The 20,749-nt window shown below is 39.1% G+C and overlaps 2 protein-coding genes across 10 annotated transcripts in view; one reads left to right on the forward strand and one right to left on the reverse strand.

Moving 5' to 3' along the window:
• Window positions 1-10,226, reverse strand: part of IKZF1 (IKAROS family zinc finger 1) — a 102,702-nt gene extending 92,476 nt beyond the window's left edge. For 3 of the 9 annotated variants that reach the window (XM_075921683.2, XM_006136358.5, XM_006136357.5), the window contains exon 1: window positions 10,060-10,217. In XM_075921683.2, the coding sequence (XP_075777798.1) occupies window positions 10,060-10,210 (151 nt within the window). In that variant the 5' untranslated portion in view covers window positions 10,211-10,217. Of the gene's footprint in view, window positions 1-10,059 lie in introns of all 9 variants that reach the window. The other 6 variants (XM_075921679.2, XM_075921676.2, XM_006136352.5 and 3 more) reach the window with 4 other exon arrangements.
• LOC142827248 (uncharacterized) lies at window positions 1,975-19,437 on the forward strand. Its single transcript, XM_089776494.1, has 2 exons — window positions 1,975-2,266; window positions 12,405-19,437. Exon 2 carries the CDS (start codon window positions 15,722-15,724, stop codon window positions 16,793-16,795), a length of 1,074 nt encoding a protein of 357 aa, XP_089632620.1. The 5' UTR covers window positions 1,975-2,266; window positions 12,405-15,721; the 3' UTR covers window positions 16,796-19,437.
• Window positions 19,438-20,749: the final 1,312 nt, after the last annotated feature.

Genomic DNA, 20,749 nt, shown 5'->3' on the forward strand with positions numbered 1-20,749 from the left:
TGAAACCAATAGTTTTTCCTCTTAATAATCTAGAGATTGGATTGAAAAAATTAATTATAATGCTTTTGAAAACAAAAAGTAAATCTTTGAGTTGTGGTAGTATTCATCCTAGAGAAACACACACTAAAATGGAATTGCTGTATTTGGCTTGTTTTACACAAAGTGATGCTTTAAATAAGAAAGAAAGAAAGAAAGAAAGAAAGAAAGAAAGAAAGAAAGAAAGAAAGAAAGAAAGAAAGAAAGAAAGAAAGAAAGAAAGAAAGAAAGAAAGAAAGAAAGAAAGAAAGAAAGAAAGAAAGAAAGAAAGAAAGAAAGAAAGAAAGAGCAGATTACCATCTAGTCAAATCCTATGTATGCAGAAATGCACATAATTTTTTTCCTCTTGACAACTCCTGTCTACAACTCAGCCTATGCAGCGTTTGTGGGAAATGCCTGCGTATAGCAACTACATTGCATTTAAGGGATAACACGTGAACAATTTTGTATGCGTTCACGTGAAACACTTAACCTTTCATAGTCTGAAGAAAAGTTGAGTGGCTCCAGCTATGCCCTCAGTTACACTCACGCAACACCAATCATATTCAGCTGCTTTGCACTGGTGTAAGTGAGAAGAGAATTTAGCCCAATATGCACATTCTAGATTCCAATGTATTTTTTCCACTTGGGGGGCCAAAACAAGCCAAATTAATGATTCACATTGATTACAATTCATCTCAGTAGGGTTACATCAATGATGAATGTAGGCACAAAAGTTAATGGGGTCCTTTAGGGTGCAGTGAGGGAAAAATATCTCTGTAAGGTTAATTTGTGTAACTCAGGATGTTGCCCTTCAAAATGCACCAAATTTGAATTCTGCAAATGGAGTCATGGTGTATTATTTCAGTTCATATTTTTCAATGCAAATTTAAAGGTAAAACATATACATTAAAGCATAGCATTTATAAAGTGCTTTACACATTCAAATGATCCTGTGCAACAAGATTTCTGCTGAAACCAATGGCATTTTAGAGTATAAAAAGAGACTATAGGATAAGGCCTATTGCCAAATTGACTCCAATATACTATCCCAGTCCTGCAAACATTTCCTCATTCTTCTTTTTAAGCCCTTAGGGAGTGACTTCAATGGGACAACACACACGCCTATGTAAAGCACATACATGTTTGCAGGATCAAGGCTTCTATTAATACACTGTAGGCTAAATCCCAATCTCAAGTACACTTAGGAAAATTTGAAGTAACAGTATTGACCTCAGTGCCAGTACACTGGATTTACATCTGCACATCTAAGATCAGAATTTGGCCTTTTGTTTATATTACTAATTATGATTTTTGTGAAGTATGGTTAGGGCCTCAGTAACTACATTATACTCCTTGCTACTTGTTTCCTATTCATTTTGTGGGATTTCTAAGCCCCAATGTCTAAATAGAAAGGTCTCAAAGATGCACAAGTAAATAACCACATAGATAACGATACTGCTCTCTTAAATTATGTGCATAATTTGAGAGCTTTAAAAATGTTTAAGGGAGTCAGAGGAGCAAGTCTCATTTACAATTAGTCTTGTGCTCCTAAGCCCCTTAGGCACTTTTGAAAATCCCACCCAAAATGCATATAATATACATGATGGTGGAACAGCAGCTATTCCATTTCAATAACCATGAGCTAGTAGGTCTATTCTAAAAAACCATAACCCTCCTTGACAAAGCCTTTCAGGGTAAGGGCTGATTTTGCAACCCTCACTTATACAAGCAGTAAACCTAATTCATTTGAGTTAGAATTGCAGGACCTGGCCTTAAATGATTACTGTTATTATAGTGCGTCTCCTTTTTTGTGGTCTTTGAAATATAAGTCTCAGTAGCTCTTGATCAGACAGGATACAACATAAAAAAACCCCATAGCCAAAGCAATATATCTCACACGAGTCGTAGCTTCAACAATACAGAAAGAGGTCTAACTCGATAAAGCCAACCCAGATAGCTTCCCAGCAAACCTGGTACAATCAAAGAACTGTACTGCTCAAGTATTTGAAAGCATATGCATATTAATGGCATGACTAAGCGAGGAGTGGCATGAATGGGTCCCTAATTAATGAAAAAAGTCAACCGGTGCATGCATCTACATAACTGCAGTTTAGTTGTATCTTTAACAGCATCAAACGGTTTCAAACTGCAGAATGTTACTGAGATAATTCCCTCAAATCTGCTAAAGCTGAGGTTTGGGCCAAAGACCATGGAGAGACGATGAACAAAGAGGAAAAGCTCTGTAAAAGTATTTATCTTTCTATTATTTTCTATTTTTTTAAATGCAGCTACCGTAAATGAGGTCATTTTGTTTTAAAGGACCTTTACAGCCAAATTGGGTAGATGAGAATGAAGGCAAAAGAAGGAAGGATATTAAGTATGGGTAAAATGTAGCATATTCTGAATCAACTGAGAAGGATGTGGTGGAAATGCATGTAGAAAATTGCTAGAAACTGGTAAACTAGTTTTAATTAAAAGTGTTCAATATCTCAACAAGCAGCTGATAATTAACTTTATCACTGTAATTTAATAAAGTAGACTTCACAGTCTCTATGAATGACGCTACTTTAGAATCATTTTAATTCTATTTTAATTTCCTCCCCATCACACTACTCAATATAAATAGTAACTAAGAAGAAAAAAAGAGTCCCTTCTAGAGAAAGAAAATTGAACATCACACTATGGACTCCAGCATTTCCAATAACTATTAAATATATTTTCACTGCTATTAGGGGACTCTATAAAAAGAAGTTTTAAACGAAGATCAATCCTTTCCCTTCACTGTGACAATTTCTCTTCTACCCAGTATACATTCAACATTTTCCATAAAGTCTAGGGAGGAGATTATTTAATAGTAATTTTTCGACTCCTGGGAAGTGTAAATTCTGGTTAACTATGGGAATTGACAGAACAATTATAAATGTAAAGTCAAAATTCAATTGAGAGCTCCTGTCTACAAAATGAGGGAAGCTTTGTAATTCAAGACATGAGAGTAAAAATAAACAAACAAAAACACTCTGCTTAAAAGCACAGATTCAAAATATTTGTACATTTGCTTATATATCTGGTACTTATAAAAATAATTTAATTGTTCGTGAACAACTGTGAGGGTTTGAAAAAAGGTGAAACAAACATCCTATATAATTCTTATTTCTTTTGGAACTTGTTGTAAGAGCACTACAAATGCTATTTTAAAAAAGTATATTCATACCATATATAATCTTACTAGCTTTCTACTAGATTTCAGTTGTATTTATATTATAGCATATTGTAAAAGGAAAGAATACATATCTTCCCTTTTTATTCGCTTTAAAAACAAATTCTTGCAATTTTTAAATACCCATATTGGAGCCAAAGGAAAAATGAAAAAAGGATCTTCCAAACTTTAAGATAGAAGCTGATACATTAAAAAAATTTGCTTTGCACAATGAGAAAAATAAGGAGACAGTTTTCTTAATTATGGCCACGCTTTAGCAATCATTGAACTCTGACTCCGTTCTTTAGGAAAGGAGAGAAAATCACCGTCATACAGAAAAAGACTCTCACCTCCATCAAATAAACAAACCAACTAAAAAAGTCAGGAGTGTAAATTAAGGAACTGACTGACTAAGAACAAAGCATACTACCCAAGAGTTAAATTCTGCTGCTTCTCAAGTTAGAGAAATATTCCATGCAGAACTGTACTTTTTGTATTTTTTTTATGTATGACTTTACACAGTAAACCTAGAAAAACAGTTTGTGACAGTAACTCTAGAAAAACAGTTGAGGGTATGGGATATTTGTATATTTGATAGAAATTTCAGTGCCAAATACCCCAGATCATTTATTGAAGTAAGAATCAGCAGTCACTTTGGTTTCTTCAAATGACAAGCAGCTTTAGTTCCGGTATCCAAGATTGTGGAATTACTTCCTAATTTCTCTTCACAGTGTTCAAATTGTTTAAGATTATAAAGGGACAGATTATCTCTGAACAGTATATTATATGTGGGTAATTTTCTCCCTAGCTATAGTTAAAAATAACTCAGAAGAAAAATTACTGTAACTGAAATAAATTAACAGATTTTTTTCTCCTCTATTTCTTTCTTTTGGTTAGTTTGTGTTTTGCAATAATTTGGATTCAATCCACTATTGATTATTCCAGTTTTACACTGCTGTCACTTCATTGTTTTAACTGGGATGACACACATGTACAATGGAGTCACAGAGTGGTGGATCTGGCCTCCTGTGTGTAGTAAATTTCATGATTACAATCTTTCAGGCAGGCAATGACTCCTTTACTGAAAAGGCTAATGAAACATCAACAGGGGAACAGAAAAGTTTTTAAGTGTTTATTAAAAATATCTTATTTAACTAAAGGAGCAGATGCTTGCCATTGCTTTTTAAATCATTAATATTTTAGTGCTTATTTTATTTAAGCACCCTGTGATGCCTCTTGAAAAATGTATTCTGTTGTACTGTAGCACACTCACAAGATACACCCTCAAATTATCCTGAACAAAGGCACATGACTTCACAGTGTGACAACTCTCCGAGTAAAGTTAAGACCACATCAGTCATTGCAGATATGGGGTTTAGATTTTCACTCAGCAGGCACAATTTGACTTGGTTACAATCTGCTCAGCTCAAAGTAGTGTCACTCTTCCTGTTGAAACACTCAGAGCAGAAAAGAGGGCATGGCTTAGGGGGGAAAAGGTGTGGTTTAGGATGGGTTTTTATTTTGCTGAGTTTTTTTAAGATGCACCACAATCCATTCCTCTCTCTGCAAAAATTCTCAGTTCTGTTCAAATTTAGGGCCCATTCCACATGTAAAACTCCTACTAATTTTAAATCATAATCATGCACATGTAGGATTGAGGAGAGCAAGTCAAAGCTGACCTTGGTTGTGGGAACTTACCCTCTGTAATCAGTTCTGATGCCTAGCCACTAGGGAAATATGACATGTAGTTATTTATAACATGCTGGAAGGGGCTTAGTGCATCCCCTTGTTAAAATTCACTATCAAACTGAAGAGTGATTTGGGGTATTCCCTTGCCTCTAACAAGGTTCTTAGACTTTTTTGGTACTTCTAAATCTTCCCTTCCACAGACAAATGACTTTTTGGAGCTCATAAAAACATTTGAGAAGAGAAAATGTTTTACCACTTGGATGCTCACTAAGGGTATGTACACAGCAGAGTTAAAGTCGAATTAAGCTATGCAACTTCAGCTGTATCAATTGTGTAGCTTAACTTGAAATTCAGCTTTTGGATTTGTCTACACAGCAGGAAGTCAAAGGATGAGCACTCTTCCTTCAATTTCCCTTACTCCTCGTGAAACGAGGGTTACCATGAGTCGGAGTAAGAAGTCCTCCAGCTCAAAATTATTTCAAAATAAAGGTTTGTAGTGTAGACAAGCACCATGCTATTTTGGAATAACATTAGTTATTCCAAAATAATGCTGCTGTGTAAAAGTACTCTAAGTGGCAGGGATTTTCAATATGTTTCCCAGAGAATTAAACTCCCAGACTTATTTTTGATTGTTAAAGAATACTCACTGTCTGCATTTCAAATGACTGAACGTATACTCTATATTCTTCTAAACATTCCCAGAAAATGCACTTAATATGAATTTAACTGTCCAGGGATGCTGTCTCCTCCCCGTATAAGAGATGAGTATAAAATGAAAAATAATTAGTTTCCCAACCTTCTCTCTATGATGACATGCTTCCCTGGAACACAGGGTTTTATCACAGACTTAAGAGTGGAAATTATGTGGGAACACCTTAAAATATTTGCAGCACATCAGCATTTGCACATGTGCAGCTCCTAATTTACCATCTAAAGTTGCCAATGTAAAAAGCTGCTTGACATGGTACTATTTATTTTACATTTGTTTTTATTTCTCCTACACTGTGTAGCAGGGAAAAAATGACTTGAAAATGCATTAAAGAACATTGATGAATATTAAGAAAACCTGACAGTAGAAGTTACTCCTGAGCCCAATCCCGTAATCCTTACAAATATGAGACTCATTAGTGGAAGGTTTGCCTACCAAAAAGATACAGGATTGGACCAGTGACAAACACCCTCTAGATTTTGTTTAAAGTTGCCAGATGCAAACTGCCAGTATAGGACATTTAACTTATTCTGTGCTTTGTGTTGTTTAAAGCGTTTTTCTTACCTCTTGAATGTGCAAACTGTTGGTATAAGTAGTACCTCTAAGTTCAAATATCTGGAAAGATTTGTAGCATCATTTTTGAGTTATCCAATGTATTTGATGAGCAATACTGAATACAACCATCTACCACTATTTTAAAACATCACAGGTTGATTTTCCTCTCATACTTGACTTTAGTGTAGTTACTCAGTTGAAGTGACAAGTGAAGCAGTCTTTAAAACCCACAACAGAATAAAAAACTGCTTTAGTAATATTGGAATGGGCATCGCTGCATTTTGTTATCATGCTGCATTAATATCATACATACACTTAAACAACGAAGCATTCTATCAATGTGTCCAAAGTTAGCAATGGCATTTAGTCTGTACCGGATGTATGACAGGTCTTTAATCCATTGCAATTTCTGCACATGCAACATGCTACAAAATTCCTCATCTTACTTAGTGTTCTTCAGGATATGTGACCACTCAGCAAACATTATATGGGATAAATAAGGCACCAAAGAACAACATTTACATTTCTGCAGTTAATATGAGCATATAATGGAATGGGCAAGCATATGTAAATCCTGAGCTGTGTTAATTCCTTCAATATCAGTGTTTAACTGGTACCAACAGTTAATTCTGCAATAAATGTGAACTGTTTCCAAAATTTCACACTATGTCTGTGACTCCAAAGCAGCTCCACTGGAAGAAAAATACTCAAGAGAGATCATGACTCCAGATATTATTGCATTAGAGTTGAAATCCTAGCTCCATTAAAGCGAATACCAAACTCCCACTGACTTGAACAGAGTCAGGATTTCACTCAAAAAGCGGGTTCTTAGATTTTGAATTTTACCTTTTATTATAGTTTTATATTTGTATTTTTATTTACTTCATTCAGTAAAAAAGAAATATTTAACTAAATGTTACCAATAAAAAAGCTAACTATTCCAAGATGCTCAAAAGTTAACATTTATTACAAGATTTTTACAGCTGGCCCCAGCTCTGGGACTAGATATTACTAGAACAAGGATCATGTGCAAAGGGAAGTAGAAGCTAGCTGAGTCTTCCCCCACTCAGTTCTGCTAATAAGGACTGTGGTTTCTAAAAGGAGAGTATGGCAACAGAGACTTTGCTCTGAGAGCATGGAGTTTTCTTCCAATTTCTTGGGTCCATGAGCACTTCTTTGAGAGGAAAGGGTTTTAATACTTGGGCATTCAAGTTTGCTTCAAGCTAAAAGTTCAAGTACTCAGTCCATGATCAAGTGTTGAGGTTTTTTTTTTTCATTTCTAATTATATGCACATGCACGTGGTTCTTAACATGAGCATATTTGGCTTTTTGACGTGCACTCATGAATTAAAAACAAAACAAATCATGTAAGCGAACAATTTATATTTGAAAAGCAACTCCTATGTGTAATTAGTAACTACTTTTCAAGAAGTGTAATACATTGTGGTACATATCAGCCCCATGAGCAGGAATACCAGGCCTAAAGTTGGCTCATATACAATACAGTAGTAATAGCATTTTTCCCGTCTTTTTCTTAATTGTACATTAAAAGCAAAAAACAAACAAATTTTTTTTTTTAAAGTGGGAATACAAGTGGCTCAATAGACGCAATGGAATTTCAATTTAAGAATGCCACTCCATCCTTAATTCATATTTTGTCTAGACACTTCAGCAGAAGTGTTTCATGAACTCCTCACATTAGTAGATCCCTGAAATACTAGGACATAAAGAGGGAAGTTGAGGACAAGCTGAGAGTAGCAATCTAACTCATGTAATTTCCTTGTTTTAACTGATGCAAGCCAAACCTTTTAGATTATTTGGACAGGCTTTGGGCAAAGAGGTTAAATGTACTATGTTAACTTTTCATAGACTGCTATTGTGTCTAATAAGCATCAATATTTATGTAAAGCATAATCCTGCATGAGTTACAATTCACACGAGCAGTGCATTGATGTTAATGGATGTATAGGCGGAACTTTGCAGAATCTGGCCCTTAGTTTGTCTTTTAGTTAAAAAATGAATTAATAGCTACAAAACTTGCACAGGTGGAAGTAGTCACAAACACATGAAACAAATACAGTCTCTCTTTTAGGCTACTTTTTTGGGGGTGTTTTTCTAGGATTATATAATGGTGGGTACATATGGATACAACCTAAGTGACATGCAGCTATTGTGACATGTTTAAAACTGTCCTATGGACAAAACAGAACTGGAAAGTCCTCAGTCTTGTTTCTGTTCTCCATCTTTGCACTTACCCTTCTGAAAATTCCAGTTCCATTAATGTGTATAAATTCCTAGCACACTCATTTACACATTTTTTTAAAAAAATATTTTCCTCTCCAAATTATTAGCTATGTTTGGTCAATAGACCATAACATTTTAAAATGTATTATATTCTACAAAACACAGGTTTCATCTAAGGGCTTGAGATTATAAACAACATTAGGATTGTAGTTTTGAGAGTTATTTGTAGACAGAAAATAACCACAATGCTATCATAGATCATAACTCTCCAAATCCTAAGAGGATGCTTTGTGCAGTGCAGGGGAGTCTTGCTGTACTTTGTAGAACATTGTCCAACAGTAATACAGATTTCTTCAATTAAAACAAAAACAAAATTAGAAGCTTCCTTATAAATGATATCTGAAGTGTGAAGTTTTTCTATACTAATTTTTAAAGTCAAATACCAAGTTTTGCTGTGTAGAGAGAAAGAACAAATCTTTAATGGAGAAAGCCAGCACCACAGTGAAGAAAACACCTGCTCAGGCTTTTATGTGTAAGATAAAATATCCAGATCTTCAAATAATTGTATTCTGCTACTGCTAATTTTACAAGTCTCTGATGGTTTTATTCACTCTGCTGCCTTCTTTCTGCAATTTATGGAGAAAACTACTTGAACTTGGGCTTTGAATGAATTTAGGTGATGGGGGTGATTCACAGACATTGAATCAGCGTGCTCCCGAAAGGGGATTATGTTTTGACTGCCTTATTACTTTCCCCACCCTTCTGATATTTTTGAAATAAGGAATAATTGTTTTAAAATCCTCCCTGGTTTTGCCTCTTTCTCAAAGCTGTAGGGAATAGTTCAAAAGTATCGTAGGCCACTTTCGTGCAGCCTCCATTTCAACACATCTATTTTCTGCTCTCATGCATAGGACAGGATAAGAAGGGACACTGGTTAAAAAAGAGAGAGAGAGAGAGAGAGACCACTTGTTTAGCCTCTGTAATCTCCCAGTTTTCTTTCACAACTTCCTGAAATTGCTCAGCTCACACTGTTCCTTATTTCTTTAGAAGAAAAGAAAAGACAACAGACGAGCCTTCCTTGTATTAGTTTGAGGTTTTTCTTGTGTCATTTCTCGGGAGTTTACATTGTTCACCTAGAGGACTGAACCCCACTGACTCTTGAGGAGCTCAGCTAACGCTACCTGAGGAGGAGGGGGGGATAAGGATCCCTGGCGAAAAGCGGATCCGCTGTGAGCAGACCACAGACAGAACAACGAGGCGAACCCACAAAACATGCAACTGCTAGGAAAGAAACAGCCCTTTCTTATCTGGGCATCTGTACATGACAAACTTGGTCTCCGCTGCTTGTGGCCATCCGCTGGTCCCAGCACGCAGGACCACCCTAGGACATCAGCGCTGGCCCCTCGCACACAGGAGCAGGGATCTCCTGCCCTGAGCAGAAAAGTTCGCTCCCCACCGCTCCCCTTCAGCCCTCGCCCCCTCTGCTCAGCAAAGTGAGCTCTCGCCTCCCCCTCCCAAACCCAAACCAAAAAAGTTTGCCGCCCAGCAAAGCGCTCAGACAGGTGTCAGCCCAGGAGCAGGCGGCGGGCGGCACGGGGCAAGGCCCTGCCCGGCTCCGCAGGTGCCCCTCTGGAGCGCAGTACGGTACCTGCTCTGGCCGGGGCTGGCTGCAGACAGCTCTTCCAGTCCTCTCCTGCTCCATGTGCCGCGGCGCCTCCTCGCAGCAGAGCCGCGGCAGGAGGCAGCTCCGCGCTCAGTCCCTCCCCTCCCCACTCCACTTCCTCATTCCAATGCAGCATGTCGGCAGCCGGCCACCTCCAGCGGGCATCTCGCTTCCCCCGCGGCGCGCTTTAAGGCGCCGGAGCCTCGCCGAGGCTGTCAGAGGCGGGCAACACCCTCTTGCCTCGCCGAGCCTCGCCTGCACCCCGCAGCGCCAGGCCGCTGCCCAGCGGGACGGGGCTTCGCCTGGACCCACCTGTTAACCCCTCATGCCCTGCGGGATGAGACAACCCCGCTGCTGGGATGCACAGCATTGGAGGCGGCGGCTTAGCCTCTCAGGGTACCTGGAAGGAACCCGACAGTAGACTTGTGAGAGTGCCCACATGCCAGAGGGGTGGGTGGAACAACTCACATTAATGCCCCGTGGCAGAACCACTCAAAGCAGCTCACCTGCTCTTGCTGCCCTACTCTTTTACTTGGCCAGCAAAGAAAAATGCCACCTTGGCACCAGACGAATTTAGCAAGGGTATTCTAAAGTGCTCACAAGAGAGGGATGTAGATGGAATGTAGGTTCTGATCCAGATGAACCCAATTTGACTCTAGAGTAACTCCTCTGATGTCGGCCAAAATATGGACATAAATCAAAATGTATGTTGTATGTTCACCAGAGTCTCCAATGAGGTGTTATTTTACTGCCCTGCAGTAATTTACACGGGTGGGCTAGCACACATTACCAATTCAAAGGCTGCCTTAGTTGCCACAGTTAAGGTTAGAAAGGAAGGTTGGCCCTTACTCTAACAGCCTGATGGATCGAACTGTAAAAACATGGCTACTGTTCAGATAAACACATGCATCAAATGTTTGCAGGATTAGAACTTACGTGCTTGGTCCAATGTCATGCATCAAATATATGGCAGAGTTGGGTACTGAACCCCTAGCTCCTAAATTTCAATCCAGGGCCCTATAGATTCAATGGAATTAAACACACAAGTAATGTTAAGAGCATGCATCACTGTAACCTTCATGTGTTCAGTTCCTTGCCTGCAAAATGAGGATAATACTATGACCTTTTCTCATCCTCGAAAGCTTCAGGGGGTAGCCAAGTTAGTCTGTACAGGGTAAACTTTAACAACAACAAATAGTCTGGTAGCACTTTAAAGACTAACAAAACACATAGATGGTATCATGAGCTTTTCGTGGGTATCATAAATTGTGCCCACAAAAGCTCATGACACCATCTACGTGTTTTGTTAGTTTTTAAAGTACTACCAGACTATTTGTTGTTTTTTGTTTTTCCTGTCCTGTCTGGTCTATGTGTTCCCATCCTACAAAGACTGTAACCTTGTATATGTGAGCTGTACTAATAACTTAAATGGGGTTATTCTCAGGAATAAAGATAAATTGGGTGTAAATTGTTTATGAGATTGGGATCTTAAATTATAACCCCTTTGGAACAAGGTTGTTCTCTCGCCATATATTTGTATAGCACCCTGCATAATGGGTCCCTGATCTTAGCTGTGGACTCCAGATACTACCATATTACAATTAATAAAATTGTAGCTAGAGTCCAACTTAAAATCTAAAGTCAATCTCTTCTTTCTACAGGAGTCGTTGCACAAATAGATTGTTATGGACTGCACAGACAAGGCCATTTGAAAGTATGAATGTAATAGGTATTATGCCCAAACAAGACCCCTTCATAGATTTCAAGTCCAGAAGAGACCATTGTGATTATCTGGTCTGACCTCCTACAGGTCATAGAGCTTCCCCAGAATAATACATAGAGGAACTCTTTTACAAAACAGTCTTTGTGATGATGCAGAATCCACTATGATCTTGGTAAATTGTTCCAATGGGATTAACTACTCTCACTGTTAAAAAAATTATGCCTGATTTCCAATCTGAATTTTTCTAACTTCCATTTCTAGCCACTGGATCATGTTATACCTTTCTCTACTAGACTAAAGACCCTTTCTCAAATATTTGTTCCCCACGTAGGTACTTATAGATTGTAATTTAAGTCATCCCTTAACCTTCTTTGTGTTAAGCAAAATTGATTGAGTCCTTTGAGTCTAATTGTTATTGGCATGTTTTCTAATCCTTTAATCATTTTTATGACTCTTCTCTGAACCATCTCCGATTTATCATCATCCTTCTTGACATGTGGACAACAGAATTAGTGGAAGTATTATAGCAGCAGTCAACCAGTGCCAAATACAGAGGTAAAATAACCTCTGTACACTTAATTATTTCACCCCTGTTTATGCATTCCAGGATCACGTTAGCCCATTTGACCAGCATTTTACTGGGAGCACATACTCAGCTGATTATCCATGGTGAATGCTGATATCATTTTCAGAGTCACCATTTCCTAGGATCGAGTCCAAGATCCTGTAAGTTTGGCTATATTCATTCTTTTTAGATGTAAACATTTACCCATATAAAAATTGCACTCAGATTACAAAGCGATTCAGATCACACTGTATCTTCATTGTTTATCAAGCCAATTTTTGTATCAGTCTTAAACTTTATCAGTGATGCTTATATGTTTTTTTCCCAGATCTTTATTAAAAATCTTAAATATGTGGGGCCAAGAATCAGTCTCTGAAGAAAACTAGAAACACACCAATTAAATGATAATTCCCTATTCACAATTATATTGTGAGACCTATCAGTTAGCCAGCTTTCAATCTATGTGATACTCATTTTGCATCATTCTAGGTTTTTAATCAAAATATTATATGGTACCGAGTCAAATGCCTTACAGAAGCGTAAGAAGGGAGCTGTACCTGACGTATGCCACATTTTAAAAGCTGTGATTTGTCATTGTAGAATGAGAAAAATTTCAGTCTTTCCCATTATCAGTCCATTTTCAAGGACTTACAAAGGTTTTATACAGATTTACTAGGGGTTGGATCTTGGAGTCAAATTTTCCTTTCAGTTCCGGAGCACATCAATGTGAGTAAATGAAAGGAGTACTTGGCTCTGTGTGTCAAGATCTTACCCCTGCATTAAAAAAAATACCACCATGCCCTTTGATGGTGTCTTTCATCCAAGGAACCCAAAGAGTTTTACAAGAAACAATTCAGTGTCATGATATCCCAACGTGGCAGGGAAAAAATACATATGGAGCGTTTCACTCACCACAGAGTTAGAACGGGAAAGCTAGTTAGCAGTACCCAGAGGCTCCCCACTACAAAAAATGATGTTGGATTTTATGATGTCAGAGTTATGGCTGGGTAGCTCCTCTGGGTTATAGTGGCTTCCTTATTTTCAAATGAAATTTTGCAGGGTGCTGGTTCATCAAACAGATTAGTTTCTGTGTCTTGGAAAGGAAACCATATCTGCAGGGGGGGAAAGTGCATTTCACAACATACATGCTGTGATTTCTACCTGAAAAGTTGAGAATGCATTGTAGCGTCAGACTCAACCAACCATAGATATGTCAGAACAATTTTACCTTGCTTGAGTCAGATGAGTGCCTCCTCCAATTATGCCTTGCGAGATGATGAGTGCCTCCTTCCTACAAGGCAGTGTGAGTGGAGGGCGATCCACAACTCACAGGCGATGCTCAGAACTTCTCAGGTTGTCTGGGTAGGACCTAATGCTATAATTCTTACTCCTGCAGTGGAAATCCTTCGACTGTAGTGAGATGAGTCAGATAAGGCTTCAGTTTAACAGATCTTTAACAAAATGCAGGACAATGTAGCACTTTAAAGACTAACAAGATGGTTTATTAGATGATGAGCTTTCGTGGGCCAGACCCACTTCCTCAGATCAAATAGTGGAAGAAAGTAGTTACAACCATATATACCAAAGGATACAATTAAAAAAATGAACAAATATGAAAAGGACAAATCACATTGCAGAACAGGAGGGGGATGCGGGGTGGGGGAGGGGGAGGAAGGAAGGTAAGTGTCTGTGAATTGATGATATTAAAGGTAGGGAGAGTGGGATGTTTGTGAGTTAATGGTATTACAGGTGATAATTGGGGAAACTGTCTTGGTAATGGGTGAGATAGTTCAAATTCTTGTTAAGTCCTTGTTGGCAAGTGTCGAATTTTAACATGAATGACAGTTCAGAGGATTCCCTTTCAAGTGCAGATGTAAAAGGTCTTTGTAGCAGAATGCAGGTGGCTAAGTCATTTAGAGAGTGTCCTTTTTGGTTAAAGTGGCAAGAAACTGTTTTCTCTTTGTGATCTTGTCTGATATCTGTTTTGTGGGCATTAATCCTTTGGCGAAGTGTCTGAGATGTTTGTCCAATGTACATAGCAGACGGACACTTTCGGCACATGATAGCATAGATTATATTTCTGGATGCGCAGGAATATGTGTTCTTGATCTTATAACTCACTTGGTTAGGTCCAATAATGGTATCAGCAGAATGAATATGTGGACAAAGCTGGCAACGGGGTTTGTTGCAAGGGAAGGTACCAGGGTTGGTATTAGTGTGGTATGTCCTGTGGTGGTTGGTAAGAATCATCTTGAGGTTAGGTGGTTGTCTATAGGAGACTATGGGTCTGTCTCCCAGAGCCTCTTTGAGTATGGTATCCAAACAGAAAACCATAAAGAATGACATTTCTAACTTAGATCGTCTCATCTCAAGACAAACATCCACACCGACTGACACCTTGCAAGACTTTTGTTCCACCAGACAAGAAATCTACTATACACACTTCTATTCCCTACAACAAAGAAAAGACAATAAATTTTCTAACCTGCTCCATACCACTGGCTACAACAGCAACTGCCTCAACCCACCGGATAATATTGTTAACCTCTCCAGCTACAAACTCAATCCAGCAGAAGAGTCTGTCTTGTCCCGGGGTCTCTCTTTCTGCCCCACGTCCCCCACAAACTGGATACAATTTTGTGGTGACCTTGAGGCTTTTTTCGCCGCCTCCGTCTCCGAGAATATTTCCAAACCACCACTGAACATCAATCTGACCTACCAGATTCCCCCTACCAACACCAAAGGAAAAATAATTCTATATGGACTCCCCCTGACGGTCGGAATTACAATCTGGATTTCTATATACACAGCTTCCGCAACAACGCACAGACTGACATTATTCGCAAACGACAACAAGCGACACACAATCTTAGCCGCGCTGAACACCATGCCATCCAGAGTCTCAAAAACAACCTGGACATTGTAATCAAACCAGCTGACAAAGGGGGTGCTGTGGTCATTATGAATAAGGCCGACTATAACCAGGAGGCAACCAGACAACTCTCGAACACCACACTTTACAAACCTCTCCCCTCTGATCCCACCTTGGACTACCAAAAGAAACTACACTGTCTCCTTAAAAGCCTCCCCACAGCTACTCGGGAACAAATCCTCACAGAATCACCTTCTGACCCCCGACCAGGATTGTTCTATCTACTTCCAAGATCCATAAACCTGGGCACCCCGGACGTCCCATCATCTCTGGTATTGGCACGCTCACTACTGGTCTATCCAGCTATGTAGACACTCTTCTCAAACCCTTCGTAACCAATACCCCCAGCTATCTCCGAGACACTACTGACTTCCTAAGGAAACTACAAAACATCGATAACCTCCCCAATAATACCATCCTTGCCACCATGGATGTAGAAGCTCTATATACCAACATCCCACATGAAGATGGATTACAAGCAATTAGAAACACTATCCCAGAGGACACTACTGCCAACCTGATAGCAGACCTATGTAACTTTGTTCTCACCCACAATTATTTCCAGTTTGAGAACAACTTATACCTCCAGATCAGCGGCACAGCCATGGGTACACGCATGGCCCCACAGTATGCTAACATCTTTATGGCTGACCTAGAACAACGTTTCCTCAACTCCCGTCCCCTTTCACCCCTCCTCTACCTACGGTACATCGATGACATCTTTATGATCTGGACGCATGGCCAAGAAACACTGGAGATATTCCACAGAGATTTCAACAACCTACACCCCACCATCAACCTCAGCCTGGACCATTCCACACGAGAGATCCACTTCCTGGACACCACCATACAAATCAACAATGGAAAATTAGACACCACTCTCTACAGAAAACCCACCGACTCATACAGTTACCTACATGCATCCAGCTCCCATCCAGAACACACCACACGATCCATCGTCTATAGCCAAGCCCTTCGATACAACCGCATCTGCTCTAATCCCACTGACAGAGACCAGAAGCTTCAGGATCTCTACCAAGCATTTATAAATCTCAACTACCCACCCAGAGAAATAAAAAAGCAAATTGAAAGAGCCAGACGAATACCTAGAAACCATCTACTTCAAGACAGACCCAAGAAAACCAACAATAGAAAACCACTTGTCATCACCTACAACCCCCAACTTAAACCTGTCCAACACATTATCTATAAACTACAGCCTATATTGGAACAGGATACCATACTCAAAGAGGCTCTGGGAGACAGACCCATAGTCTCCTATAGACAACCACCTAACCTCAAGATGATTCTTACCAACCACCACAGGACATACCACACTAATACCAACCCTGGTACCTTCCCTTGCAACAAACCCCGTTGCCAGCTTTGTCCACATATTCATTCTGCTGATACCATTATTGGACCTAACCAAGTGAGTTATAAGATCAAGAACACATATTCCTGCGCATCCAGAAATATAATCTATGCTATCATGTGCTGAAAGTGTCCGTCTGCTATGTACATTGGACAAACATCTCAGACACTTCCCTAAAGGATTAATGCCCACAAAACAGATATCAGACAAGATCACAAAGAGAAAACAGTTTCTTGCCACTTTAACCAGAAAGGACACTCTCTAAATGACTTAGCCACCTGCATTCTGCTACAAAGACCTTTTACATCTGCACTTGAAAGGGAATCCTCTGAACTGTCATTCATGTTAAAATTCGACACTTGCCAACAAGGACTTAACAAGAATTTGAACTATCTCACCCATTACCAAGACAGTTTCCCCAATTATCACCTGTAATACCATTAACTCACAAACATCCCACTCTCCCTACCTTTAATATCATCAATTCACAGACACTTACCTTCCTTCCTCCCCCTCCCCCACCCCGCATCTCCCTTCTGTTCTGCAATGTGATTTGTCCTTTTCATATTTGTTCATTTTTTTAATTGTATCCTTTGGTATATATGGTTGTGACTACTTTCTTCCACTATTTGATCTGAGGAAGTGGGTCTGGCCCACGAAAGCTCATCATCTAATAAACCATCTTGTTAGTCTTTAAAGTGCTACATTGTCCTGCATTTTGCTTCAACTACCCCAGACTAACACGGCTACATTTCTATCACTGTTCCAATATAGGCTGTAGTTTAGATCTTTAACATATGACCAAAAGAAACATCTGTACAACAATAAACTATTAAAATCCATGTAGATATAGTGATACACACTTCCTGGAGAAGGTCCAAATAGCAGTTTATCAGTGTGGAGTCTGCATATAGCTTCTCCAGCACCAAAGTTATTCCAAATTGTGGAGCCCACAGATCTGAGAGCAAAAAGACACAATATTTGTGTTTATATAGAATTAAGATTGTGGAACACAATTGCTCTTACTACATGCTTAGTCAATTTTGGGGAGATTTTCAAGCACGCAGTGGTAATGGGACACCTAGCTGTCATTTGTGCCTTTGGTTATCTTTCCCTTTATCTATTATTACTGTACTACAGGTTGAACCTCTCTAGTTTGGCATCCTCAGGACTTGACCAGTGCCGAATCAGAGAATTTGCAGGACCATGGGAGGTCAATATTATCAACTAGCATTAGCAACACTTCCACTGCTTAGTGGATTCTTAGAAGACATGTAGGGGTTAATTAGAGCTAAATAAAAGCACAGAACACTGAGAGCCAGCACTGGTGGCTGTAAACAAATTTCATGGGACCACGGTAACTTGACCACACTCATGCTAAGCAGACATCCAGCTAACTAATTTCATGGGACCACGGTAACTTGACCACACTCATGCTAAGCAGACATCCAGCTAACTAAAATCATGCTGGATCAAGGATGTTGCTGGACCAGAGTGTGCCAGGCTAGAGAGGTTCAACCTGTAGTATGTGGAATGCTCAAACAGATCAGTATCTCCATGCTCCCAGGCACTGTACAAAGCTGTATTAAATGACAACTTCTGACCCAAGAGTTTCCAATGTAAGGCTTCAGTCCTATAAGGAGAATCACTCAGGTGTACCACTGCATCCACCTGGTTCTCTTTTCAGAATCAGGGCCTAGAAGAAAAGCCATAACAGGATGAAACAAACATGTGGACAAAGAGAGAGAAGGTGTGGAAAGAAACAAATATAACTAGGAGGATAGAAATCTGATTTCTTATAATGGTAATGGAATTTCTGATTTGCTGCATTCTAGTTAGTGTAGAGAACAAATGCTTCAGATTTTTTAAAAAGCCCTTATCTCTGTTTAAATAGTGGATATAATACTGATTTGATTCCTGACACGGAGAAGTTTCACTATTTACATGTTTGAGTCATTGTCAACCATCCAGCAGTTTCATTGGCTAATAGAACTGGCAGGTAACATAACACCTCTATAGGTGAGGTCAGTATGAGGATACTGACAAAATGATAATGCAGGGGAGCAGTACACATCCCCTCCCCCTCCCCGTTTTCCCACCAAAAAACCCCAACAGCTTCATGTTACATCTTATACAAAGTAATGTGTGTGGCACATGGTTGGTATACTTCACATGCAGCAGTACAACTATTGTATATCCTGCAAACAGGAGTGAAGCTCAGAGGGAATATTCTCAGTGCAACCACTCTTGGGTGCTTTCCACAGCAAGGAGAAATCAGAGCACCTTTCCCAAAGGCAGAGCAGTTCTTCAGGCATGTTCCTGGTAGTGAATGCAGCCACTACAGGATTAATGCCTTTATTCCATCAGTCGTCGTGGTACTTCACAACTGCAACCTGAGTATGTAAGGGCTCATAACTTCTGAATTTACATAAAGGAGTTTTATAGAGACCTGAACACTTCCTTCCAAAGTCCATCCTTTCCTTCCTAACCTCATAGTGAAATCTCTCATTCAGACTCTTTATGGTCTGCCTTGATAACAGTGGAAGCTTCATCCCTGGCCTCCCAAAAACACACATATTGCTCCTTCTCAGTACTGAGAAAATGCAGCCTCTAAAGTCCTCTTCTTTTCCCATCAGTTTGTTCATGTCTCTCCCTGCTTAGTTCCCCTTCTACTGTTGCATCATATTCAAATGAGCGATCACCCCTTCAGTCTCCCTTGCCCTACTTATTATTTATCAAGCTTTTTACTGTCACCCACCCTTCCACTCCTCGGCTACGTCTAGACTACAAGCCACTTTTGAAAGAGGCTTTTTCGAAAGAACCTTTCAAAAAAGCTTCTTTTGAAAGAGAGCGTCTCTAGACTACAAGCAGATTTTTTGAAAAAGCAAGCCGCTTTTTCAAAAGAGAGTCTAGACGCTCTTTTTCAAAAAAGCAGAGTTGGCATTCAATAGCACATTTTTTCAAAAGAGTACTTTCGAAAAAAGGCATTATTCCTCATAAAATGAGGTTTACCACAATCGAAAAAACTGCCGCGTTATTTCGATTTACTCTCAAAAGAACTTGGCTGCAGTCTAGACGTAAGTGAAGTTTTTTTGAAAAAAGACTACTTCTCTATTTTTAAGTCCCCCATAAAAACCTAGTTCTATCATGCTGCCTATCATGAATCTTTTTGATGTATTTAGAACATTCTTTTTGATGTTCCCTTTCCCTTACCTGAGTCTACCAGTCTGTCCTTAGTCTGTGAGCTCCTAAAGCAGAGGCCAGCTTTTCCTGAATGTCCAGAAAGCTTCTGGCACATTGTGAGCACTACCTGAAACAAATAGTTATAATAGTAAGAGTAGATGTGGGTGTTTTTAACTTGTGTTTGGATGGTTGAAAAATTAGCCCTTTATATGTGCCGTTCCTAAAATGTAGAGAGGTAAATAAGGCCAGTGACAGGAATAGAGGCTGTTTCAGGATATTACTTATTTAATCCTTACACCTCAGATGAGACAACAGAAGGACCTATCCCAGAAATTCATAACAGAGCACACTTTGGCTAAGTATGCATGAGTAACATGCACATAATGGGTCAGATTTAAACCAATGTAACAGATTTTGTCTGTGTCCATATGTGTAAATTGTATTATTAAATTGCCAATAGGGTAAAAAAATAATAGTATAAAAATCCCATACATTTTATTACTGATTTCTTTGTTCATCTTTGAATTTACTTGACCATTGTTAGATTTTTATTATTAGGAGCTTGCTTTTATAAAGGAAGATGGGAAGGGAACACAACAGTGCTGAATGTGACTGAAGAAATATTTCCTTGCATTAGGGATTGCTACATTCTCTGACTCATCGTGACTGGCAAAGTGGAGTGGAGGTTATGTCAGGTAATGTTTTAGAAGTGAATATTTATATAACAGAAAACTCCCTCTATTAATTTTAACATATTATACATATTTAAGAATTTTAGTGGGGTTAAAATATTTTTTTTTCTTTTTTGAAATATATATTGAACTAATGTGGTTAAAAATTCAAACATTATAGAAAAGTTTTGGGTGTGGAAGAAAAGCAGGGTCAGACACATCAGTC

This window comes from Pelodiscus sinensis, chromosome 2 (assembly GCF_052426305.1).
Source record: "Pelodiscus sinensis isolate ZL-2025 chromosome 2, ASM5242630v1, whole genome shotgun sequence".
NCBI classification, from domain to species: Eukaryota; Metazoa; Chordata; order Testudines; family Trionychidae; genus Pelodiscus; species Pelodiscus sinensis.